The sequence below is a fragment of the Dasypus novemcinctus genome, chromosome 17 (genome assembly GCF_030445035.2).
Source record: "Dasypus novemcinctus isolate mDasNov1 chromosome 17, mDasNov1.1.hap2, whole genome shotgun sequence".
Classification (NCBI taxonomy): Eukaryota; Metazoa; Chordata; class Mammalia; order Cingulata; family Dasypodidae; genus Dasypus; species Dasypus novemcinctus.
In genome coordinates this window covers 2,423,494-2,446,106 of record NC_080689.1, presented here as the reverse complement: position 1 = coordinate 2,446,106, position 22,613 = coordinate 2,423,494, and the positions used below count along the sequence as shown (strand labels likewise).

The 22,613-nt window shown below is 70.8% G+C and overlaps 1 protein-coding gene across 1 annotated transcript; it reads right to left on the bottom strand.

Moving 5' to 3' along the window:
- Positions 1–1,646: 1,646 nt before the first annotated feature.
- MAL (mal, T cell differentiation protein) lies at positions 1,647–18,834 on the bottom strand. Its single transcript, XM_058278086.2, has 4 exons — positions 18,698–18,834; positions 4,568–4,735; positions 3,716–3,841; positions 1,647–2,131 (listed from the first exon to the last, which is right to left on the bottom strand). Exons 1-4 carry the CDS (start codon positions 18,788–18,790, stop codon positions 2,057–2,059), a joined length of 462 nt encoding a protein of 153 aa, XP_058134069.1. The 5' UTR covers positions 18,791–18,834; the 3' UTR covers positions 1,647–2,056.
- Positions 18,835–22,613: the final 3,779 nt, after the last annotated feature.

Genomic DNA, 22,613 nt, shown 5'->3' with positions numbered 1-22,613 from the left:
CAGCAGCTTCTAGGGACGTCCCACGTCCCGGGGTGGACCAGGGCGTGCCCGAGGCCCAGGGCACAGGTGAGGGGAACCGGGCAGATGCCACCCCCAGGCTCGAGGGACCAGGGGCCTATGGGCAGCGGCCGGAGGGCTCAGGCCCCAGAAAATCACCTGCAGAGCCTCTGAGCGAGACGGATTTTATGGCGGGACCGAAGCGCAACTGGAAAAGGAGAAAACAGGAAAAGACGGCTGCAAGTTTCCTTGGAGAGAACAAGGAACGTCGCAGAGCCTCGAGCCGTCCTGGGGGGCTCGGCTGACCCTCTGGAGGATCGGGGAAGCCGTGGGGGCACCCAGGCCAGTGTGGGAAGTCCCCACGGGCGAGGGCTCCGCCGCGGACGGGGGAGGAGGTGCCCTAACCTGCCGGGTGAGAGGCCGGCGCTCAGGGCAGGCCTGTGGGGTCGGCTTTGTAGTTCCGGGTCAGGAGAGCCCCGCTGGGGACACGGGGACGGGTGGGGTGGGAGGCAGGGCGAGCTCTGGGCTCGGCACCCTCCAAATCTGTTTTTTTGTGTTTTTTCCTGGTGGGGCCCACAGCGAGCCTTTCAGCTTCACATTGTTGGCTCAACTTCCTGCAGTTTTGTTGAAAAAGTGAAGCTTCCTTCAATCAAGACGACTGCAAATTTGGTTAACTATGTGACGTATTTCCTTTCAATCCTTGATTAGTAGTTTGGTTTTCCAAGCTTAAATCCAACCAAGACTTTTGCTCATCATTGGCTATGAATTTTTTTAGGGTACTGGGACTCGAACACAGGACCTCGTACTAGGGAGGCGGGCGCTCAACCCCTGCTCTATGCCCGCTCCCCGGCTATGAACTTTCGACTGCTTGAAGTGCATTCACCAGCAGCGGCCTTTTTGGGTACCAGTTATCCTTGACAACAAGGGACCCCCGAATTCGCCGCTGCGACCCGACCAGGTGGGAGAAGGGGTGAAATGTCAGTTCCCCCACCCCCAGGTCTTCCTTCCTCTGCGTCGCCCCCGTGGGAGGTTGCCCGGCCGCTGCCCACACGCCTGTGGGGCTGGCGCTGCCCAGTCCTGAAGCCCCTGCCCGGTGCCCACGTTGGAGTGTCCCCGACGGACGCCAGGGGTGAAGGCGCGGCACGGCGGGGAGCTGGCCTCGGACTCCCGACCCCGGGCGCCCTCTCTCGCCCAGCCCAGCGCCCGCCGCGCAGCAGGACGCACGCTGGGCATCTCCTTCCACGCTCCTCTGACGCGGGGTGGCCCCAGCAGGTTCTGACACATCTCCCGTCCACGCCACGGAGCGGAAACCAGGGCCACGGGCTCCAGAGCGCCCGGCTTGACGCGGGGAGGGGGCTCGTGCCCGCCCTGGCAGGGGCCGTTGCGGCGGGCTCTCACCACGCACAGGCCGCTGGGGTCGGAAATGCAAGGCGCTTGGCGGAGGAGGCGCCGCTGCCGCGTGCAGAGGCTGCTGGACCGGCCCCCCTGGGGCCCCGCGTGCCCTTGGCCCTGGCCGTGCCGTTTGAGCGTTTCAGAGGCGGGGATGCAGGCCGGCGCCGGGGGGACGTGCTGGGCCGGGGAGGGCGCAGAGCACGTGCACTGGCCCTGGGGAATTAAAACAAAACGCAAAAAACAGCCCACGAGACCGCTGGACACAAGGCATTTTATGAAGTGAGTTTTCCAGAGGCTCCCCCGGCCACCGCAGACGCCTGCGCTTCAGGCCCGTGACGTGGGGATTCCGGGAAGACACGCAGCCCCGAGGCGGGCGCCCCGAGGGGCCGTGGAAAACGCCAGTGGCCGGGTCTCGAGCGCCGACGCCGGGCCCCGCGGGACCTCTGTTCAGGGGTCTCTCAGAGGACAGGTCCCCCTTCCCACCCCGCCACCGCGCCCACCGACAGGAGGGACCCCAGAAAGACAGTGCTGCAGGAGGGTATGCCGGGCCAGACCCCCGGGGCTCTGTGGGAGGAGACGGAGCCCCGGGGGCCCTGCCCTCCCCGCGGCGGGGCGTCTGGGCAGCTCCACGCCGGCAGCAGGGCCCGTCGGCGCAGCGCGCGGCCGTTCACGAGGACTTCCACCGGATGAGGGACAAGACTGCGTGCAGCACGTAGAGCAGAGTGGCCACGAAGGAGAACACCTGCGGCAGAAGGGACGGCCGTCACAGAGGCCCTCGAAGGCCCCAAGGAAAGCGCCCCAAGGAAGGCTTCCCTCCACCCCTGTAAGGCCCAGCGCAGCGGCCGCGGTGCCAGGGCCTCAGCGAAGAGGAGAGGGCCGGGAGGCTTCCCTGGACGGCCCCAGGGCCCTGCCAGGATTTCATCCTGGGCCTCTGCATTTCCGAGGCCTGGCAGGAGAGCGGGCGGCAGAGGGGATGGCCTCGGAGGGCGCCCTGGTGGCAGGGCCCCCTGACTCGCTCTGTCCACTGGGCGTCGATGCCCTGAGCCCCGGGCTGCACCTGCCTGTGACCTGGGCTGGGGTCAGCAGTTTCCAGCCCATGCGGCGTGCCGGACGGTCATGCCTCCGTGCCTCCTGAAAATGCCCGTAAATAGCAGCTGCCGCTGCGCCCCCGCCCGCGGGGACCCCACCCCCTGCTGGAGCCTAGTTACTGAGTAACCCGGTCCAGGAGCTCACCCGGGGGAGCGTGAGTCCCTGCCACGCACGGCCAGCAGTCCCTGAGTGTGCCGGCACGCAAAGCCCCTGCGCCCCGGGCGTGATTAGGGGATGGCCTGGGACCCCCGCCTGGCCAGGCCTTGGCAGGACCCGCCTCAGCTCAGAGCCCTTGGGGACAGCGGCAGGGACTTGTTTCCGAGTGCACTCAGGACGCAGTTTGCAGGGGCCGGGCGCAGCCGGGGCGTGAGGACGCACCCTGGACCCAGGACTCCCGGGGGCTAGAGGCGGCCCTTCGCCTCCAGGGGCAGGGCTAGGGGGTGGGCCCGGGACGGGGGCAGGGGCACCGCGTGTCCTGGGCGGGAGGGCGTGGCTCCTGGGCCCTGCGTTGCCCCTCTGGGGGTCCACAGTCCCGGCCCCAGCCCCTGGGCTCTGGGCCCGAATACCAACCCCAACTCAACCGAGCCACACGGGGCCAGGGGGCCGAGGACACTGCAGGGCAGCGAGGGGCGCCCCCGCGTGCACCCTGGCCACAGGCTGGAGCCCCCCACGGCAGAGATGCCAGCCAGAGAGGGCGCCGGGTGGAAGCCCCTAAATGGTGCTCAGAGGCAGGCAGCGCGGAGCTGGAGGTAGAGGCGGCACGGGCCCTCCTGGGGGCCCCGCGGGAGAGAGCGCTCCATGCAGAGTGCTCGCGCACCGCTCGGAAACCCGCCACTGGCGCTGAGGGGGCGCCAGGGACCCGGGCGGCCTCGTCTACAGGCGGAGGCGTGGGGATGTGTGGGGGCGCATGGGCGTGCGGGGGTGCACGTGGGGGCGTGTGGGAGTGTGTGGGGGTATGTGGGCACATGTGGGGACTCATGGGGGTGTGTGGGGGTGTGTGGGGGCGCATGGGGTGCATGGGAGCGAGTGGGCATGTGTGGGGGTATGTGGGCACACGTGAGGGCTCATGGGGATGCGTGGGGGCGCATAGGGGCACGTGGGGACCCGTGAGGGCGCGTAGGGACCCGTGAGGGCGCGTGGGGACCCGTGGGGGCACGTGGGGACCCGTGGGGGCGCATGGGGACCCGTGGGGCGTGTGGGGTTGCGTGGGGGCGCGAGGGCCGCTGGGCGCGCTCACCACGGCGGCGATGTTCTCGTGGTACTGCCGGTAGGTGAAGCCCTCCTGCATGGAGATGGTGGCCAGGGCCTCCAGGACGGAGGCGCTGAGGTAAAAGAGGGCGGCCGCGCAGTGGTAGGCGGCGTCCTGCAGGCAGAGACGCGGGGGCCGCCGTGACCCAGGGGCCAAACCCCGGGGTCCCCGAAGGGCCCGGCGACAGCACAGGCCGACCAGCTGGGGGCCCGCGCCAGCCTCCACCACCACTGAGACCCCTGCCAGCCGGCCGTCACCCTGTCACCCCCCCACCACCCCCACCACCCCCATCACCCCCCACCACTCCCATCACCCCTCCCGGCCATCACCCCCATCACCCCCACCACCCCCATCACCCCCATCACCCCTTCCCGCCGTCACCCCCCCCACCTCATCACCCCCATCACCCCCCCATCACCCCCCCATCAAACCCCATCACCCCCCCCACCACCCCCACCACCCCCATCACCCCCCCGCCGTCACCCCCATCACCGCCCCCCGCCCCGTGCTCTGCTCCCCGCCGCTGTCTAACCCACGGGGCTCAGCCGGGCTTTATTTTTCTGGTTCTGGGGCCGCGGGGACTGCAGCGGGGAGGGGTCTCTGCTCCCTGGAGGAGGGGGCGCCTGCGCTTTAGTGGCCGGCCTGCTCGGGGTCCTGGCGGGGGCCGGGCGTGCCTGTCTCAGCTCTGGAAACTGCTGGAAGGGCCCGAGGCCCAGGCCAGCCCCGGCCGCCCCCCTCGGCTCTGGGGACCCCGCCGCAGGGAGCCCCGGGAGGTCGCAGCTCAGGACGGAAGGTCCGGCCGCTCCCCGGGCGCGGGGGCGTCTGCAGGGCTGGACTCACCAGGGTGACCCAGGAGGCCTCCCCGCCGTGGGCGCCGGCCACGTAGAGGACGAGCAAGGAGGTGGTGGTGATGAAGCAGAAGACGGAGACGAACATGACCCAGCCCTGGGCCAGGGCGAGCGGCACGAGGGACGAGGCCACAAGGATCCACACGAGGCCCCCGAAGACCTGCGGGGACAGGGCGTGGGGTGGCCTCGGGCGCGCGGAGGGGCCGGCGGCCAGGCGAGGACGGTGCCCTGCCCCGGCGCCATCCCGCGCGCCTTACAGGCACGATGTGGGCGAGCCTCGCAACAGCCCCTAGGACTCGGTGCTATCGGCCCACTTGCCAGATGGGGAAACCGAGGCTCACAGCCGTTAAGCCGCGAAGCGCCCCAGGACGGGGTTTGTGTCCTCTGATGTTAGCATTGGCAGGGCAGTCCTTTACTCTGGGATCATGTCCTTCCTGTTTATTTAGTTTTGTTTTTTTTAGGTGCTGGGGCTGGCGATTGAACCTGGGACCATGCGCGTGGGAAGCCGGCGCTCAACCTCGGAGCCACCTCTGCCCCCTAACTTTTTGGTATTTCAATGGCCTTTCCTTTAGGAAATGGAAACAGCCACGGACGCTGTCATCTTCGTTTGGAGAAGGACCTCAGCCACTCTCTGCCGCTGGCATCTTTGAAGGACTGGACCCCGAGGGTCCCAGGCATAGGGGGGCGCCGGCGGCCGCGGGGCAGCGGGGGGGTCCAGGCTGGGCCCTGGGGACGCGCCCGGGAGGTCCAGGGGCGCCCAGGCGACGCCAGGGCGGGCAGCCGGAGCCTTCCGGGCCACAGCCCGCTGCCGACTGAGGGGGTCGCGCCGAGTCGGGCTTTCCTGGGCCTCCCCCCACCGCACCCCCCCAGAGCCGCTGCGCGGGGGTCTGCTCTGTACCTGAGCTCTCTATGGTGGGCGCGGCCGGCGCCGGCTTCCCGGGTGCGCCTCCTGGGGCTGTGGACACCCTCAGCCCTGCGTCTTGTGCGGCGTGGACGCACGTGGGACTGGGCCCCCTCCGGCACCCGTTCCCACCTGCTGACCTCACAGGGGTGCCCTGAGCAGCGTCGGGGAAGCAGCAGGGAAGGATCTGGTTGGTCAAGGCCCGGCGGCGCCTCTTGAGCCAGGCTGCGGCACCCCGGCCAGCGGCTCCCTCCACAGCGGGTCGCCCAAGGGCGGGCGGGGGGCCAGGGCCCCCTCACACCTTAGAAGACGCCGGACGGGGAGCTGAGGTGGCACAAGAGAGTAATCGCCTCTCTCCCACTCCGGAAGGTCCCAGGATCGGTTCCCAGAGCCACGCAATGAGATAACAACAGACCCAGGAGAACACGCGGCGAGTGGACACAGAGAGCAGATGACGGGGGCGCAGGGGGAGGAATAAATAATAAATCTTAAGAAAAAGAAGACGGGGCAAAACCCTTAGCCTGCCGCCGGGTGGGACGTGCGCGTGGGTTTCCTCCCGACGGGTAAGGGAAGTGGTGCAGCTCGGTGCTGAGCGCCTGCTTCCCATAACAGGTCCCAGGTTCAATCCCAGGGACCTCCTAATAAATGGAAAGAAAAACCCGACTCTCCTTGGGCAGTGGCTGTAGCTCAGTGGTTGAGCTCCTACTTCCCGCGTACAAGGTCCTGGGTTCAATCTCCCGTACATCCTAAAACAAAGACAGCCCAGCCGGCTGCTCGGCCTTTGTCGCGGGCACTGACGGGCACGGGTACGCCGTTGGCTGACCAGGACACGGACAGGGACGCGAGAGTGCGCCACGGGAGAGACGGCAGCGTGGGCACATCGGTGCAACGGGCCACGCAGGGCCCGGGACAGCCCTCCTGGCCCCCTGCCTGGCCACCCCTGCCCGCCCAAGGGGCCCGCGCCGAGTCAGGTTTCCTGCTCCACTCACGCCTCGGCCCTCAGCGCAAGCACGACCTGTGCAGCCGGGGAGCTCCTCGGGGGGCTTCCCTGGCCACGGGGGGGGGTCTGTTGTGCTCACTGTGGTGTGGGAAACGCAAGGCCCGCCCAGCTGGTCAGCGCCTGGCGGGCGGCAAACCGGCCGCAGCCTCAGGACTGGGTGGGTGACGGCACAGACCCCAAAGGCACGGGCTTGGGCTGCACGGGGCCCAGAGGGCGCAGCGCCCCGGAACCCCACGCGGGGACGAGGCCACGATGCTCGTGGGCGGCCGGGGGGCACGGCGCCACGGAGTCCCCACGCCCTGCCTGCTCACTAAGCGAGAGGGCTCGGCGTGGGCGGGCGCCTGCAGGGCCTGTGCTGGGGCCCCAGAAGGGCAGCGGAGGCCAGCGCCCGGCGACCTCGCTTCTGCCTACGGCGGTGATGGCGCTGTTGGGGGCGGCCCCACACGCAGTCGCAGCAAAGCTCGGCGGTGCTGGACCGGGCACCCGAGCAGGGGCTCTCGTGGCCTGGTCTGTGGTGTTGCTCCACTGGCCTGTGGCCTCAGTGGTGGCTCGTCGCTGACATGTGGCCTCCGCGGTGGCTCGTGGTCGCTGGCCTGTGGCCTCCGTGGTGGTTCGTCGCTGACATGTGGCCTCCGTGGTGGTGCATGGTCGCTGGCCTGTAGCCTCCGTGGTGGCTCGTGGTCGCTGGCCTGTGGCCTCCACGATGGCTCTTGGCCGCTGGCCCATGGTGTCCGTGGCAGCTCACCGTTACTGGCCCTGTGGCCTCCGCGGTGGCTTGCGGTCAGGACCCGGCTAGGACTGTCCTCTGGCATTCTACTTGGGTCTCCTGAGGGCCTCGGCTGGCAGCCACCAAACGCTGACCATGGACCAGCCACGTGTGCTAATGCCCAGGGGCCCCCAGGAACGGCCTCGCCCCAAGGGTGCCCAGGCCAGCAGGTGGGGGGTCCAGGACACAGGGGGCACCCTGGGGAGAGCCGTGCAGAGGGTCCAGGGCTAAGCCGTGGGGACAACAGTGGCACCCGACATTGGCGCCCTGTGGCTTTGCGGGCGTAGGAGGAGGCTGCGGCCAGAGTCCCCATGGGCCAGGGGTTCTGCCAGCCCCCCTGGCACCTCGGCGCCCACCGGGGTCTGGGCAAGGCAAGGGCTCGGGGCGGGCAGCGCCCAAGGGGGTGGGGCGGGCGGATGGGGTCTGAGGTCTGACCCAACTTTGGGGTCACCTCTCCCTCCTCCCAGGGGGAATTTAAATGCTGTGACTTTATCTTTCTGCTCTCAAATTTTCTTTTTAATTAATCTTTTAAGTAATTTTAATTCATTAGAAACAGTTAGTGGCAAAAGCTTGTCCAGAGAAAAGCAGGTCTCCTCTCACCCCTGGCTCCTGGGCTGCCGGTTTCTCCTCCTGGACGTGTTAGGAGTTTGTTGGGGTACCAGCGTGTCTCCCCCTTGCTTGCTGAAGAGGTTTTTAATGGTGGAGACGCACACAGCATCACACTCTCACAGTCTCGTGCCGCCCTCACCAACTTCAATCACCGAAACTGCCATCGCCGCAGAGAGGACCCCTGCACCCACTGGGCGCTGGGTTTCGTTTTTCTACACCAGTGGCGGCCCTCTGACCGAATTCTGCGCCTTCCTTCTTTCCACTTGACGGTGCATCCTGACGCTCGTCCTCCTCAGCTCCTGTTGAAAATCTTTTCAGTCCCTGGGTCTTTGCGAGCAGGTTTCTGAATTGAATTCAGGAACTTTCTGGGATTAGATATGGGACTGAGAAAGGGCTGGGAAAGGGCCCGGCGGGTCAAGTCGATTAGAAACAGACAAGAAAAGGCAGTTAGTGTCCGCTGGTCCCCGCGGCCCGGCCAGCCCCGGCTCTGCTCGCAGGCTGGCGCTCAGCGCTGTTGACCGGCTTCGGCGAGCGCCACACGCCGCGAGGTCTTTTCCTCCACCAGGGCCCTGTGCGCAGGGCGGGGGGCCAGGGAGGAGCCTGCAAGGTCCTTGGCAAGCACCCGGCTCCAGGAAGCCAAACCCGCGGTTTCCCCTGGGACCACCAGCTTGTCGCGGCGGAGCTCCCGCGGGGCCTCGGCCCGTGACCGCGTCGGGGGCCGCAGCTGAGGCCTGACCGATGGGCACGCAGGTGGGTTCCACCGTGCTTCCACGAGGGCCGCCAGATACGTGTTCAACAGGAGAAACTAGGGACGGGAGGATGGGGCAGCAAGAGACGCTGGAGGCGCAGGGGAGCTATGTCCCCGGCCTGCGCCTGGGCGGAGAGGCCCTGCTCTGCACTGAGCTTCCTGCCCCTGGCGCGGAGGGAAAAGGGGCTCTGAGCTGGCCTCTCCACTTGTGTGCTTTTTTTAATTTTAAGATTTATTTCTCACCCCCCGCCCCGTTCCCCCTGTTGTCAGCTCTCTGTGTCCATTTGCTGTGTGTTCTTCTGTGTCTGTTGTATCTCATTAAGCGGCTCTGGGAACTGATCCTGGGACCTTCCAGAGTGGGAGAGAGGCAACTGTTCTCTCGCTCTACCTCAGCTCCTGAGTTCTCTGGGTCTCTTTTTTGTTGCGTCATCTTGCTGCGCCAGCTTTCCACGTGCGCCAGCTCTCTGCATGGGCCAGCACTCCTTGTGGGCCGGCCCTCCCCGTGGGCCAGCTCACTGCACAGGCCAGCTTGCCCTCACCAGGAGGCCCTGGGCATCGAGCCCTGGACCTCCCATACAGTAGACGGGAGCCCAGCTGCTCGAGCCGCATCCGCTTCCCGCGTGCGTGCTTTTACCAATCTGAAGGGGTGGCCCAGCTGTGGGAAAACGCTCGCCCCCCGCCCTCCCTGCCCCTCGCACACACGCGCACATGCGCATTTTCACGCAGGCTCCAGGAGTCGCTGCTGAGAACCCTTGCCCAGCTGGCTTGAGAGCCAAGCCCCCGCCCCCCTCGGCAGACCCAGGCCTGCCTCGTGCCTGGCGCACCACGGCGCCAATGGGCCCGCGAGGAACGACGCTTGCCCTCGGCCTCGCTGATCTGCGATGGGGAGACACCGTCTTTAAAAGGACTTTGAGGGGCGCCCCCACCACTTGGGCACGCTGATGCAGGGCTCGTCCCTGGGGGCCTGGGGCCGTCCACCACTGCCCGCCTCACAGGGGACGCCACCAGGTCCGCTCCTGAAACGCCCCGACATCCTCAGGGCAGACCAAATCACTGGACACGAGGGAACGTGCTCCCAGGAGGTGGGCAGGGGTCTCGCTTGTAGCCCTCCCGCCCCCAGACGTGCCCAGGAGAGAAGGGCCCAGGAGAGAAGGGCGGCTGCAGAGCCACTGGTGGGGGACACGGCGAGCGCAAAGGCAAGCTGGCCCCAGTCGGACGGCGCCCCGGGCACAGTCCAGCCTCGGCCGGCCTCACCCGGGGCCGGGTCCTTCCTTTGGGGCCCTTGGCCCCAGCCCGGGGGCTGTCATGAGGGCCCCAGGGCAGAAGCCACCGGGCTGCGCTGGCTGGCACGTGGGCTGGACGGGCCCCGTCGCTCGGAGCAGGCTCTGTCGCCCCAGGTCAGCCCGGCATCCGCGCCCGAGGGGCGTTCACAGGTGCCGCCCTGCTCCCGGCTGCTGGGGCTGACCGGCCTGGGGTGGCAGGTACGCCTCCGGCCCCGGCACCACCCAGCCTCCAGCAGCTAATTGCGGGGCAGGGGGTCGCCGGCCCCCGCGGTTAACCGGCCAGAAGGCGTGTGTGCATCAGGCTGGAGGACGCCAAAGCCACCGAGGCGTCGGGAGGCACGAGGTGGGGGCAGGGGGCCGGGGCAGGGCTGGGGCGTGGGGGGGCGAGGGGGCTGTGGGCGCAGGGTCAGGGCTGGTCCCGCTCCACCTGCTAAGTGCACAGTGGGCGCCGGCGGGGGCCAGCGCAGACCACACCCGGTGATAAGCCCACAGCGCCCAAATATTTGCCAAGAGCTGGTCGGTAGGGGAGGGGTCAGCGTGTCCCTTGGAAAGAAGATTCGAGGTGGCTCCCGGCTCCAGGCGGAGGCGCCCGAGGGAGTCGTTTTGAAACGCTGGTCACCAGCTGAGCCGGTCCCAGAGGGGGTGCGCCTGCAGGGCCCCTCCACGGCCCCTGGGCCGGGGGACCCCAGAGCGCAGGGGCGGAGAGGCCCGGGGGCAAGTGGGTGGGGCTGCAGCTCCTCCACCCTGACCGTCACCCAGGAAATCTTTAAAAACCACCGGCCGGGGCTCGTGCCAGGGGCTGACTCACCTGCAGGGGCGCGGGCCTGCGAGCAAGGGGCGGGGCCTTCGCCCAGGCCTCTGCCTGCGGTCACCGCGCAGGGTCCCGGGACCCAGGCCGAGCAGAGGCTGCGGCCACTCCCGCGCCCGCCCGGCTCTCCAGAGGGGCCCGGCATCCTGGCCGGTCCTGCCCGGCCCGGGCAAAGCACCCGAGAGCGCCCTCCCCTGCCCTGCCCTCCCTCCCCTCTCCCCTGCCCTCCCCTCTTCTCCCCTCCCTTCTTCCCTCCCCTCCCCTCCCCCTCCTCTATGCTCCTCCCTCCCCCTCTCCCCTCCCCTCCCCTCTCTCCTCCCCTCCCTCCCCCCACACTTCCACGTCTGTCTTGCCCTGAGCACGAGTCTAACTGGCCCTTGCGTGTCCCCCGAGCCTGCCACCCGCGGCAGGGGTTGGGGTGGGCCCTGGGCCCGACCCCCTGGCACCCACTCGTCAGTGGAGCAGGAATAGAGCCACGTCTTAGCGCCGCCCGCCCTGGAAAGTACAAAACTGACCCAGGACGTCCCCAGGACTTAGGGCTCCCCTCCGTCCCCGCTCCAAAGGTTTTAGTGAAAAAATCCCCAGGGGCTGGGGCGCTTGTGCCCACCGGGAGCGGCGGGTCCTCCTGCCGGCAGAGCCACGGGCTTAGCTCCCAGCCGGGGCCACCGGCTCGGCTCCCGGGAAAGGGGGTTCCCTCCTCCAGAAATCAGCCACGGCGGCAGCGCCCACCCCTCAGGGGACCCAGAGTGACAGATAACCTCGAACACGTCAAAAAGAGAAAATCCCACCCTCTCCTGGAAACCAGGAGTTGAGAAAAACCTGCCTGACTGTGCAGATGGACGAAATGAACATGAGACGCGCCCTTCGAACCCCGGGCCTCGGTGGAGCGCGAGGACGGGGCGCGGGCTGGAGCCCCATGTGGCAACCCCGCGCCCCGTGCGGCCGACACGCTCTTTGTCCACGTGGCCCAAGGCTTCGCTGCGCTGCCGAGGCCAGTGCAGGGGGTTGTCTCCAATGGTTGGGGTATTTTCCCGGGGCCCCGTTAACGTGGAGGCGTCTACACAAGACTCTTCCAACAGCGTGTCGAGGGGTGACCCCCAAGGGCTCCCACGCAGCCTTCCACAGACACCCCTGGGTGTGCCGGGCCCTGGAGCCCCCAGCGCTCCAGGGAACGGCCGGACACGGACAGGAGTGGGCCCCGGGGTCCTGAGCTGTGCAGGACCCCGGCCGGGCGCCAGGGCTGAGTCTTCCCCCGCTTTGCGCGCGTGGGTGAAAACCTCCTCCCCAGGAAGGAAGAGGAGAGGCGCTGCCGGAGCCCCAGCAGGCGCCGGGCCGCCCGTCAGGCGCCCCTGCGGGGGCGGCCACCCCACGAGCGCCGCTGCCCCGGGGAAGGGGGTCTCCGCACAGCCCGAGGGCTGCGTGGACTCAAGAGGCGTCCCTGCGAGAGGGGCAGGGGGCGCTCCCCGTGGCTGAGCGTGGGCGGCTGCGGCAAGGGTTTGGGGTCACCTACTTGGGGGGGGCAGATCAGAAGAGGCTGTAGCGGGGCCCCCCCTGCCGCCGGCGGGACAGACAGTTCTCAGGGACCCCCAGGCTGCTCCCAGGGCCGGCGCCGGACGTGCAGCCCCCGACTCGCCTGCGCAGCTGCCCTGCCCCCTGCCCCTGGTCGTCAGGGAGCGTCCTCCGGCCCCTGCCCCGGCTGGCACAGATGCGTGTTCCTAATCTGAAGGGCAGACCCAGCCTCGGGGCCTTGAGTCTGAGGAGAGGGAAGGGACTGGCCTCCCAGAGCGCGGAGCAGGCGGCCCCGGTGGCTGCAGCCCTCGGCCGCCGGCCTGGGGTCCCTCACGGGCAGAGGACGGTCCCTCGTCCTTGAACGAGGGCACAGTCCCCTGAGCGCCGCGAAGCAGGGGCCTCGCTGCGCGCCCGTGCGGATGGAAAGTTCTGCCGCCACGCCTGTGCCCGCTGCTTCCCCGGCAGGATAAACAGAAACCAGGAGGCTCCCGAGAAAGGCCGGGGAAGCCACCCGGAAAGGACGGAATCGGGAAACCCTCCACCAGGTGGGCGTGGCCGGGGCCGGAAAAACACAGCGTGCGTGGGCGGGAGTCGCGAGGGGTCAGCGCCGGGGGCAAACAGGCGGGCGGCGAGAAGGCGCTTCCCGGGGGTCCCAGGGCCTGAGCTGAGCGCCGGGGTGGGGGGTGGAGGTGGGGGCTCGGGCCCGCCTGCCGGACGGGGGCGCGGCCCCGCCCTCCCACCTCCTCCTAAGGGCCCCTCCTCACACCCCGCCTCAGTTTCCCGGCTGCTGAAGCAGAGATCGTGCCATGGAGTGGCTCAAACGAGCGCTTGCTGGCTCGTGGTGCCGAGGCGGGCCGTGCTGCAGCGTCGAGGCCAGGGCGTGCTGCGGCATCGAGGCCAGGGCGGCTGTAGTGTTGCGGTGCCGAGCGTGCTGGCGTCTGGGGCGGCCGCCGGCGCTGCCTGGCCCTGGGCTGTGCGGCCCTCGCCCTGCCGTGGCAGCCTCTTCGGCCTCTGCCTCTCTCGGCTCTGCCGGCGTCCGGCTTCCCGCCCTCAGGCTGTTCCTCTCTTGTGGCGTCTCCGCGGCAGGGCCCTTAGGGAAGGCCTGAGCCCGGGGGCCGCGCCCTCACAGGGCAGCCTCGCCCCCAGCTCCTACGTGTGCGAGGGGCCACGCCACAGGGGCGGTTACGCCTGAGGACACGCTCTTGCGGGCGCAGCGCCCCCGGCCACCACTCGCCGCCCCCCACGGGCGGAGCAGAGGGAGCCCTGTGTGCCCGGTTTTACACGACGACCACAGAAAGCTGGATGGGTCCCTGCCCCCAGCCCCCAGACCCCAAAACCCGAGCAGGGGCCCGGCTTGACGCAGAGCGGCGGGGAGGGGCGCACCTTGGTGCCGGAAGCTGCCCCCTCCTTGGCCCGGCGACACCCTGGCACAGATGACGGTCACCTGCTGAGGGTTCCCGGGCCGGGGCAGGCGCGGCGGCTGACCACACGCAGCTCACAGCGCCCATCAGGCTCACGGGGCAGTGCGGAGAGAGGCCCAGGAAGGGGCAGCAGGCAGGCGGGCGGCCCCTCCTGCCCCGGCCACCTGTCGGGCGCCCCCGGGAGAGAAGAGCCCCCGGGAAGGCCCTCGCAAGGGGGCCTGTGTCGCACCGGCCGGCCTGGCCGCGGGCGTGCCCCGAATCTCACTCGGCCCCTGCCGCTCACAGGCACCCCCGGAGTGTGGCTCAGGAGGAGGGCCCGCCAGGCGAGAGGCGGGGAGGGGCCCCCGGCCCCCCCTCCTGGCACCCCCCGTGAGCACCTGGCCAGCTGCTGTCAGGACAGGTGCTTGAGTTGTTAGTAAATGAACAGTGGTTGCCCGGGAGCTGCTGAGCAGGGACGCTGTCCTCGTCCTCCTGCGACCCTGACGATGTGGAAACTGAGGCCGCCCGGCCCCGCAGCTGGTGGGCGCCGGCCCAGTCAGAGCCCTCCGGGGAGGGGGGGCAGCCCGACCACCGGCCCAGGTTAACGTCGCTAGGAGACGGGCCGGCCAGGGGGCCGGGGGCACGGCTGGGGCGGCGGGCTGCCTCCCCCACCCTCCCCGCTGGACCGCGCTTCCCCACTGGCCTGTCCTTCCTGGAGGGTAACCCAGGGGTGCAGTGAGGACAAGCTGGGGACGGCACGGGACGCCCTCGGTCCGGGGGGCCCGCTCCCGCTGGCAGGCCCGGCCCCACCTCCGTCCCTCCCCGCTTGCCCTTTCCTGGGGTGCCCACCCCTGAAAGCCCACCCTGAGCCCTCGGGGGGCTTCTGCCGAGGCCGGCCCAGGGGCCTCCTCCAGCCCCCTCTGGCCTCTCTGGTTCCTGAGAGTCCAGCAGGCGTCGGGGCGCTGCAGGGAGGCCCAGGGCTGCGGGCTGGCGCCCTCTTTGCGCACACACAGTGACGGGGAGGCGCTGCCGGAGGTTTCCCTCCTGTCCCGCCGGTGGGTGGAACGTGAGCGAGGATGGGCGGGCGTGGTGGCCCCCTGAGCCAGGGGCCAAAGCTCCCCCTTCAGAGAATTTGGGGCTTGGTCTCGGGAACAGCCTGAAACTGGGACGCTGCCCCGGGGACGGACCGCGCAGCACAGCCGCGGGGGCCCCACCAGCGACCTCTGACCCCCGGCCCCTGCCTCCCGGCTCGGGAGCGATGCCCGAGGAGCCAGGCTCAGGTGAGAGGGCGGAATTCAAGCTGACCCCCTGCCGGCAGCCCCCGCCACCAGGCCAGCGCGGCGCCCGTGCCCGCACCCCAGCCCCTCCCCTCGAGGAATGGGTCCTGGCGCCCACCCTCAAAGCCCTCCCGGGGCTGCGCAGAGCCGGCCGCCGTCCCGCCAGCACGCCTCCCGGAGGGGCTGCCCACGGCCGCGCACGGTGCCTTCCCGTCCGGCCCCCAAAGCGTCGGCCGAGGCCTGGGGGTGCTGGGGGGCTGCGGCCACACCTGTCAGCCCGGGACGCGGGAGGGGACCGAGGAGGAGCCTGGAGCAGGCCTGGCAGCCGGGGCGCGGCGGGGACCAGGCACCCGGGAGGCCTGGCCGGCCCCCCACCACCTTGGCTGTCCCCAAAGCATCTCCAAGTCACGGGCGCTGGTCAAAGCAGGCCTCGGGTTCTTGAAAAACTGGAAAAGTTGCTTCTTAAACCCGGCCAGCAGCGCCCGAAGGGACAGCCATCTGAAGCCTCGAGGGAGGAAGGTGACCCGGCCCTTCCACAGGCACAGGGAGGCCCCCGGGCAGGAGGGGCAGCCGGCAGCCCCCACCTGGACACGCAGGGACACGTCCCCGGGAGGAGGCCCCGGGGGCCCGGCCCACCGAGGACGCCCCTCTCCCCCGCCCCTCACAAAGCCGAGGGCGCTGGGCTGGCCTCCCTGCCGCAAAGGGGGAGTGGGCGCCGTGCTCAGAGACCTCGCGCAGGGCCCCTCCCCTCCCAGCGTCCTCCCCGCTCTGACCAGGGGGTCTCCCAGGGGTCTTCACACGGCAGGAGGCTGGAACCCCCCTGCTCAGTGAACCCCGAGAGAAAGCGGCCCCCGCTGCCGGCCCGCCCCTCCCGCGGCCCGCTTGGCTCCTGGGGACAGTCCAGGGCCGGTCCCAGCACTTGCTGGTTTCTCGAATAACAAAGAGGCTCTGGTCACCTCTGGCCACAGAGAGGGTCCCATGTCTGTGAACCGACTCGGGGTGGCCTCCCTGCCTGCCGCACCCCATTAGATGTCTGAGGGGGATCAGAACCCCCTGTGTGTCCCCCAAGCTCTCGAGGGGTGCTTGCAGGCAGGGGCACCCCCGGCCTGTGGCACAGCAGGTCCACATGGGCCCTGCAGCGGCCTCCCCTCTGGCCCGGGTGGGGAGGGGGCCGCTGTGCTGAAGATCTCCCCGCCTACTGGGTCCACGGGGTCTCTCCAGGCACCGGGGGGGCCTTGGGCAGGGCTGAGGCGCAGAGCAGCCACGTCAGCACCCTGTGGCACCCGAGGCCACGGAGCCTGGCTTAGAGGGGACGAGGAAACCCAAGTGGGCTCCCCGGGGCAGGCCCCCGGGGGTGGGGCTGGGCACAGGCCAGGGGCCGTGCTGGGCTGGGGGCGGGGTGCCAGGGGTGCAGCCGGGACCCCGCGGCCTGGAACGGGAGCAGGGCCTCTGTGGCTCCCCGGGGGGCCTGGGCCCAGCTAAACGGGGTGAAGCTCCCGTGCCCCACCCGAGCCCCCTCGGCCTGCTCCGCGGGGCAGGGTCCCCGTCGGCCCAGGGGTGGGCCGAGGGCTGGCTGTGGGGGGCAGCGTGGGCAGCTGGACGGGGGGTCCTCTCTGACTCCAGAGTTAGAAGCACTCCAGCCCGTCGAAGCGGGGGGCTAGCAGAAACGACAGCGCCCCGGGAGCGCGGCGAGCAGGGGCCTTCTGCGCGAGCCGGGGGCGGGTGCGACTTGGGGACGGCCTTTAGGATGTAAGGCACTTAGATGGGGCCTGCGGAGGGGCCTGCGGAGGGGCCTGTGGAGGGGCCCGAGCCGAAGTTCGCCAGCCCCACGAGGGCCTCCCGGGTGTGGCCGGGCCTCAGCAGCTGAGCGAGCAGCTGGGAACCAGTCGGGCCCTCCGTGGGTGCCCCGAGGAAACTCCTAGCCCGGCTAGAATGTTTTGACAATAACCAAAAGCCGCCGACTGGAAATAGCGAAACTATCCGCCAACAGAGGAACGTGGAGCCAACGCCGAGAGTCTCAAAACGTACGAGGCGTGAAGAGCCAGCCGCAGACGGGCCTGCACAGGACGGTACTGTTCACCAAGTGAGAAAACAGCGACGCCGGCGCCCTGCACAGATGCAGGAGGGAGGGGGGCTCCCCTCCGGCCTGGGGGGTCCCGGGGGATGAGGGAGATGCCATCTGTAAAGTTTTTTCCTCAACAGGAAAGCAAACGTTGAGTTTGAGCGAGCTGGGCGACAGCGCCGTGGCTGCCTGTGAAAGCGCCACCTGCCCCCTTTTCTGTAGTGTGACAAACCCTCTCCGTGTGGCCGGTCCCTCCTCGGGCCTTCGTTAGCCCGCCCGTGGTGACCCACGGCTCCGTGCGTGGGGTGGGACCTCGAGAGCAGGTCGAGGGACATGTCCGAGCCAGGGCCGCCGTTCCTTCTAGAAGGAGCCCCTGCCTCCTCAGGGCTCACAGCCGCCCTGGCACCTCCTCGGTGGCGTGGGTGGCCCCGTTTCCTGCCAGGAAGGACGCACGGGCCCCACCTGTGCACGGGGGTCTTTCCCAGAAGCCCCAAGTCCAGAGGCAAACCCTCCCTTATGTGTCTCGTTCTGCAGCCCCCAAAGCAGCCCAGCAACTCAGAGGGGCCCCGGGGAGACCTTGCTTTTTTTGCTGAAAAATCTGCTCCGTCACATTTCACCCCCAGCCATGCCCTGTCTCGGTCACGAAGCTGCGCTTATAAACTACGGTGCGCTGGAAAGAACTGCCCACCGCCCCGTACTCGGCCCACGGCATGCCACGCTTTAGTTCCAGGGATCCAACCTTGTGCAAACGCGGGCGAAGAGCCGACAAACAAGCACCAGGTGAGCCGCGTGGGGAAGGGAGGTTCCAGAAGGCTCAGGGGGTGCAGGAGCTCATGTGGGGCCCCGTCGGCTGGGCACGGCTCCAGGGTCAGCCTGGCAGCCCGGGACGCTGGAAGGCCTCGGTGGCGAGGTGCCAGCAAGCCCCCTCCCCACCTGGCCAGGTGCCCCTCTGTCCACGGCAGGGCTGGGCTTGGCGGTTTCCAGGTGTCACCTCTTTGCCCCAGGACTTAAAACCCTCAGATTCAGGCAGGTTTGCCCCAAGACCGCCGAGCCCCCAGCTCCCAGGCAATGGGGGCCCCCTCTTCTCCGCCCCCCCAAACCCTCCAGGGACACAGACCCTGTCTCTGGAGCCCCCACCTCCAGTCGGGCACCATGGAGCCGCCCGTTTGTAAAGCCGGGCGCCTGGGGGTCTCCCCCAGCTGTGCCCGCGCAGTCCTGGCGGGGCAAGGACGGGGCAAGGCTGTGCCCGCAGAGCAAACCGCCTCTTTCCAGGCCAGGGCCCCCGGCGAGCTGGGCTGGGGGCAGCGGCCGCCCGACCCGAGCCCCTTCCTGGAAGCCACGCGGGAGGCGCCGCGGGCACGGCGGGCAGGTCGTCAGGGGGCGCCGCCCCGCGGACTCCCCGCCCGCCCCCGGCCCCGCGTGGGGGGGACGCAGTGGTGGTGCTGGCCTCTCTGAGGGTCCCCGGGTCCAAGTGGCCGCAGCTCCGAGCCTGCGTCGGGTCCCGCACATCCCACCCCCGCCCGCGCCCTCGCCCCACGCGCCCGGCGGCATCCTCGACTCCCCCCCCCGCATGCAGGAAAACCCTCCCAGGGGGCGCCCGGTGCACTGGCGCTGGCTGGGGGCGGCCGGGGCGCAGCTCGGGGGACGGGCGGGCGCCACCAGGGTCGGCCCGCGGGGCGCGGGGGGGCGCCCGACTCCCGGGGACGGTGCCCGCGTCGCGGTGGGTCTCCGGGGCCCCGCCCGCCCATGACCCACTCACAAACTCCAGGAGGAAGAGCAGGTCGGGCACGGTGGTGAGCACGGCCAGGCCGCTGGGCAGGGCGCGGCCCCCCGACGCCACCGCGGGCGCCATGGCCGGGCTGGCTCCGCTGCTCGCTGCCGCCGCCGCACCCGGTGGCCGGGGCCCCGCGCGCGGGTTAAGAGCCTGGGATGGGGGCGGGGCGGGGGAGGAGCCGACGCCACCCCAAGGGCGGGCGCGCCCCAGGGGACCCGGCCCGGATGAGACGCGCTGCGGGGCTGGCGGGGAGCAGGGCTGGGCGGGCGGACCCCCGCGTCCTCGCCGCGCTCCCCGGGCACCTGCACGGACCTGTGGGCAGGGGTTTCGCGGTGGTCGCCGCCCCCCAAGAATGCCAGGAGTGGGCTCCCCGCGGGTGTCTGCGTCCCCGGGGGAAGCGGTGGGCTTCAGGGGGCTCTGGCCACCACGCTCCCGCGCCCGTGCCCTGTGCGTACTTTCTGGACCCCAGGATGGTTTCCCTTCCTCCCCCTCCTCTCTCCCCTTTCCTTCCTTTCTCCTTCCTTTTTTCTGGGGCGACAGCACGACCTTTCCCGTTTGAGCCCCTGCTGTACGCCTGGTGACGGTCACTCCTCGCGCGGCCCAGCCGCTCCCACCTCTGGGAACCCTGTCATCTCTGCGGGGGTCCCGACCCGCTCTCTGACTCTCGGGTTTTAAGAGAGTGTCCCCACCCAGGGCTGCCCGTTCATTTGAATCAGGCGCTCCTGCTGCTCTCCCGCGCCGACCCCCGCCTCCTCCCCCCCCCCCGCCTCCTCCCGGGGCGACCCTCCACCGCGCGCCTACCCGGCCCCCTGCCCCTCCACCGCGCGGCTGCCCGGCCCCCTGCCCCTCCACCGCGCGGCTGCCCCGGGCCCCTGCCCCTCCACCGCGCGGCTGCCCGGCCCCCTGCGCCTCCACCGCGCAGGGCTGCCCCGGGCCCCTGCCCCTCCACCGCGCGGCTGCCCCGGGCCCCCTGCCCCTCCACCGCACACGGCCGCCCAGGCCCCTGCCCCTCCACCGCGCGGCTGCCCGGCCCCTTGCGCCTCCACTGCGCGTGGCTGCCCGGCCCCCTGCCCCTCCACCGGCGCTTCCCCCCTTGCGGTTGCTGCCAAGGACCTGTGACTTCCCCAAGCGGCTTGGGGCTCCCAAGCGCCTGCCCCGCCATACGCCTGCGCCAGGGCCTGGGGTGCTCTGGGCCGATGGGCTGTGGCGGGCACCCCCCCCACCCCATCTTTTCCCTCACGAGGAGATGGTGCGACGAGGGTCAGAGCAGGTGTCAGGGGCTGCGGCCTCACGGGCTGTGCAGACCCTCCGGGGAACCCACCGGGGCTGCCTGGAGAGTCCTCTTAGGAGGACAATCACTGGAAAGCGGGGAGGCTCCACGGGGCCTGTTTTCCGGAGGTTTCTCGTCTGTTTGCCTCTTGCCCTGTTTGGTCGGGGCTGGCTGGTTCTCGCCAAGTTCCTTCAAGCTCGGTCGCGACTTGGGGGCAGGCAAGGCTGCGGGGCTCCCCCGCCTCGGGAGGGGACGTGGTTGGTAGAGGTCGCCGGGCACCCAGGAGGTCACCCGCCCGCGGTGACCCCGTCCTCGCAGTGTGGGCCTTGGCTCGACGTCCGTCCTCCCGACCAGAGCCCTCCCCAGGCCGCCCCCCGCCACGTGCCTGTCCCCCTTCCGTCCACCTCGTGTCCAGGCGCTGGCCCGGCCCGGCACCCCGGAAGGGTGATGGCCTGCGCCTCGGGCCTCACCTGACCCCACGAGGAGGCGCCGACGACCCGGTCAGCACCCGGGCGCCTGAGCCCTGCGGAGGCGAGGCTGCTGGCGTCCGCACGAGGTCAAGCCCGGGTCTCCAGAGGACCTGCCCGCGCCCTCGTGCCTCCCAGCAGAGCGGGGCCGGCCGGCTCGCCCGGTGGCCTGAAGTGGGAGAGGCGGCCCCGGGTCAGGGCGGCCTCGTGGCGCAGGACCCGCCCGGCGCCCACAGCGGGGGCTCGTGTCTGCGGTGGGGAGCAAGGCCCAGCGACAGGCAACGCGGCTCCGAGGGTGGGTGGCGCGGCCCAGGCCCCGCGCCCTGGTCTCCGGGCGGCGCTGCGCCACGGCGGGCACTGCCGCCGGCGTCCTGCTCCCGGCCTGAGCCGACAGGGTGCTGCCCTCTCCCGCTGGGGACGCGGGGGCGGCCGGGGGCCCCGTGCCCCTTACGGGCGGGGAAGCGGCGCAGGCCTGGGTCAGATGGCGCCTGGGGGGGGTTGGTGCCGAGCCCGGGGTGTCGGGGGTCCCTTGGCAGGCGGGCCCGCCCGGGGCCCGGCACGGGCCGCGGTGGAGCAACGAGGGCCCCTGCTGGGCGCGCGCGGGACGGCGCCGAGGCGGAGCGGCTCCTCCCCCGGGCCTCCGGGCCGCGCCTGGGCGCGCAGGGGACCACGGCAGGTGACCCCGTGCAGGCGGCCGCGGCGTCTGGTCCTAGAACCGAAACCCAACCAGCTCCCGACAAGGAGCCGCCTCCCGCGCCCGCCGTCTGCTCCGGGCACCCCTCCGGGCGGTGCGTTCCGGACAGGGAGGGCCGCCCTGTCGCGCAGGGCGGGGCAGCCCCGTCGGCGTGTGGGGGGACGGGCGAAGGGGCGCCCCGCTCCCCAGGGGAAATGCCCCCACCCGCCCCGTTTGGGGTGGGTCGCCCCTGCACCTCCTCTGGTGGGCACGGGGTGTGTCTCCAGGGGCTGTGCCCAAAGCTGCGCGCCCACCTGTCCTTCCAGCACAAGCGGGGGGTCGCCCCGCTTCGGAGCACCCCGCGCCGGCCCCAGGGTACAGCGGAGCACAAGGGGGTGCTCTCCTCGCCCGGCGCGGCAAGCTCAGCGGGCGGCGGCAGGGGCGCTGCGGGGAGGGGCCCGAGCTCGCCCCTGAGGGGCCCCGCGCCCACCCGCGGGCCGGGGAGCCGGTCAGGCGGCCGAGAGCCGCCGGCGCAGAGGCCGCCCAGGCCAGGGCGCGGGAGGGCCCGGCTCGGAGGCGGGGCAGGCGGGGGCGGCGCGTCCCTCCCCCGTCCCCCCCGGAACAGCCCCTGCGCCTCCGCGGACCCCGCACGACCGGCCCAGCCAGTCGCCGGGGAATTTGACCGGGTTGCCTGAAACTGTCAGGAAGGCGCCCCGAGAGGCCCGGGCGGCGTGACCGGGACGTGGCCTCCGCGGCCCCGCCACCCGCCGCGCCCCGGGCCGGTTCCGCTCCTGCCTCCCGGGTTTCGCCCAGAAGCCCCGGGCCGCCCCGCCCGGCTCAGCGCAGCGTTCTGGAATGACCCCCGCCCTGCTGCGCCATCGGCTCCCGCCAAGCCCCCCGGGGGGCCGCCCTCCTGCGCCCAGGAACCTGCTGGAGGAGCCGCCGGCCTGGGCGCCCAGCGGAGAGGAGGGGGCGTCCCGAGACCCCCGCCCAGAGCGGGGAAGGAACCCCCTTCCCCTCCGCTGGGGGCGCCGCAGGGACCAGAGAAGGGCAGTGGGGCAGGTCCTGGCCCCAGCCCGCGCGGCCGCCTTCGTCTCCGAAAGTCCCTCAGCGCTGCTGTGGCCGCTCCCGAGCCCGAGCCCCCTCGCCCTCAGCCCTGCGCAGCCCCCCGCGGCCCCTCCGAGACCTCCCCCCCCCCAGCCGCCTGAGCCCAGGGCCGTTCCCAGCGGGCAGCGTGGCCCCGGGAGGCCAGGCCCTCGCGGCCCAGGGGGGCCAGCGCAGGCCGCCGGGCGCCGGCCGAGGCCAGAGAACTGTTTTACGAGGACCCGAGGGGGGCAGAGTCCAGCCGGCCATGGCCGCCCGCCTCGGAATGCTCGGCCACTGCCAAGTGCTTGGAGCAGGAGGGGGAGGGGAGGGGAGGTGGGGGGGGAGGGAGGGGGACGGGAGGGAGGATGGGAGGGGGACAGGGGAAGTGAGGGAGTGTGAGGGGGG

Excerpts from the sequence above, each read along its gene's own strand:
- MAL (XM_058278086.2), bottom strand. The coding sequence starts at position 18,790 with ATGGCGCCCGCGGTGGCGTCGGGGGGCCGCGCCCTGCCCAGCGGCCTG. Across the intron at positions 4,736-18,697 it reads TGCTCTTCCTCCTGGAGTTT|GTCTTCGGGGGCCTCGTGTG; the intron begins GTGAGTGGGTCA and ends CTGTCCCCGCAG. Across the intron at positions 2,132-3,715 it reads ACGAGAACATCGCCGCCGTG|GTGTTCTCCTTCGTGGCCAC; the intron begins GTGAGCGCGCCC and ends CTTCTGCCGCAG.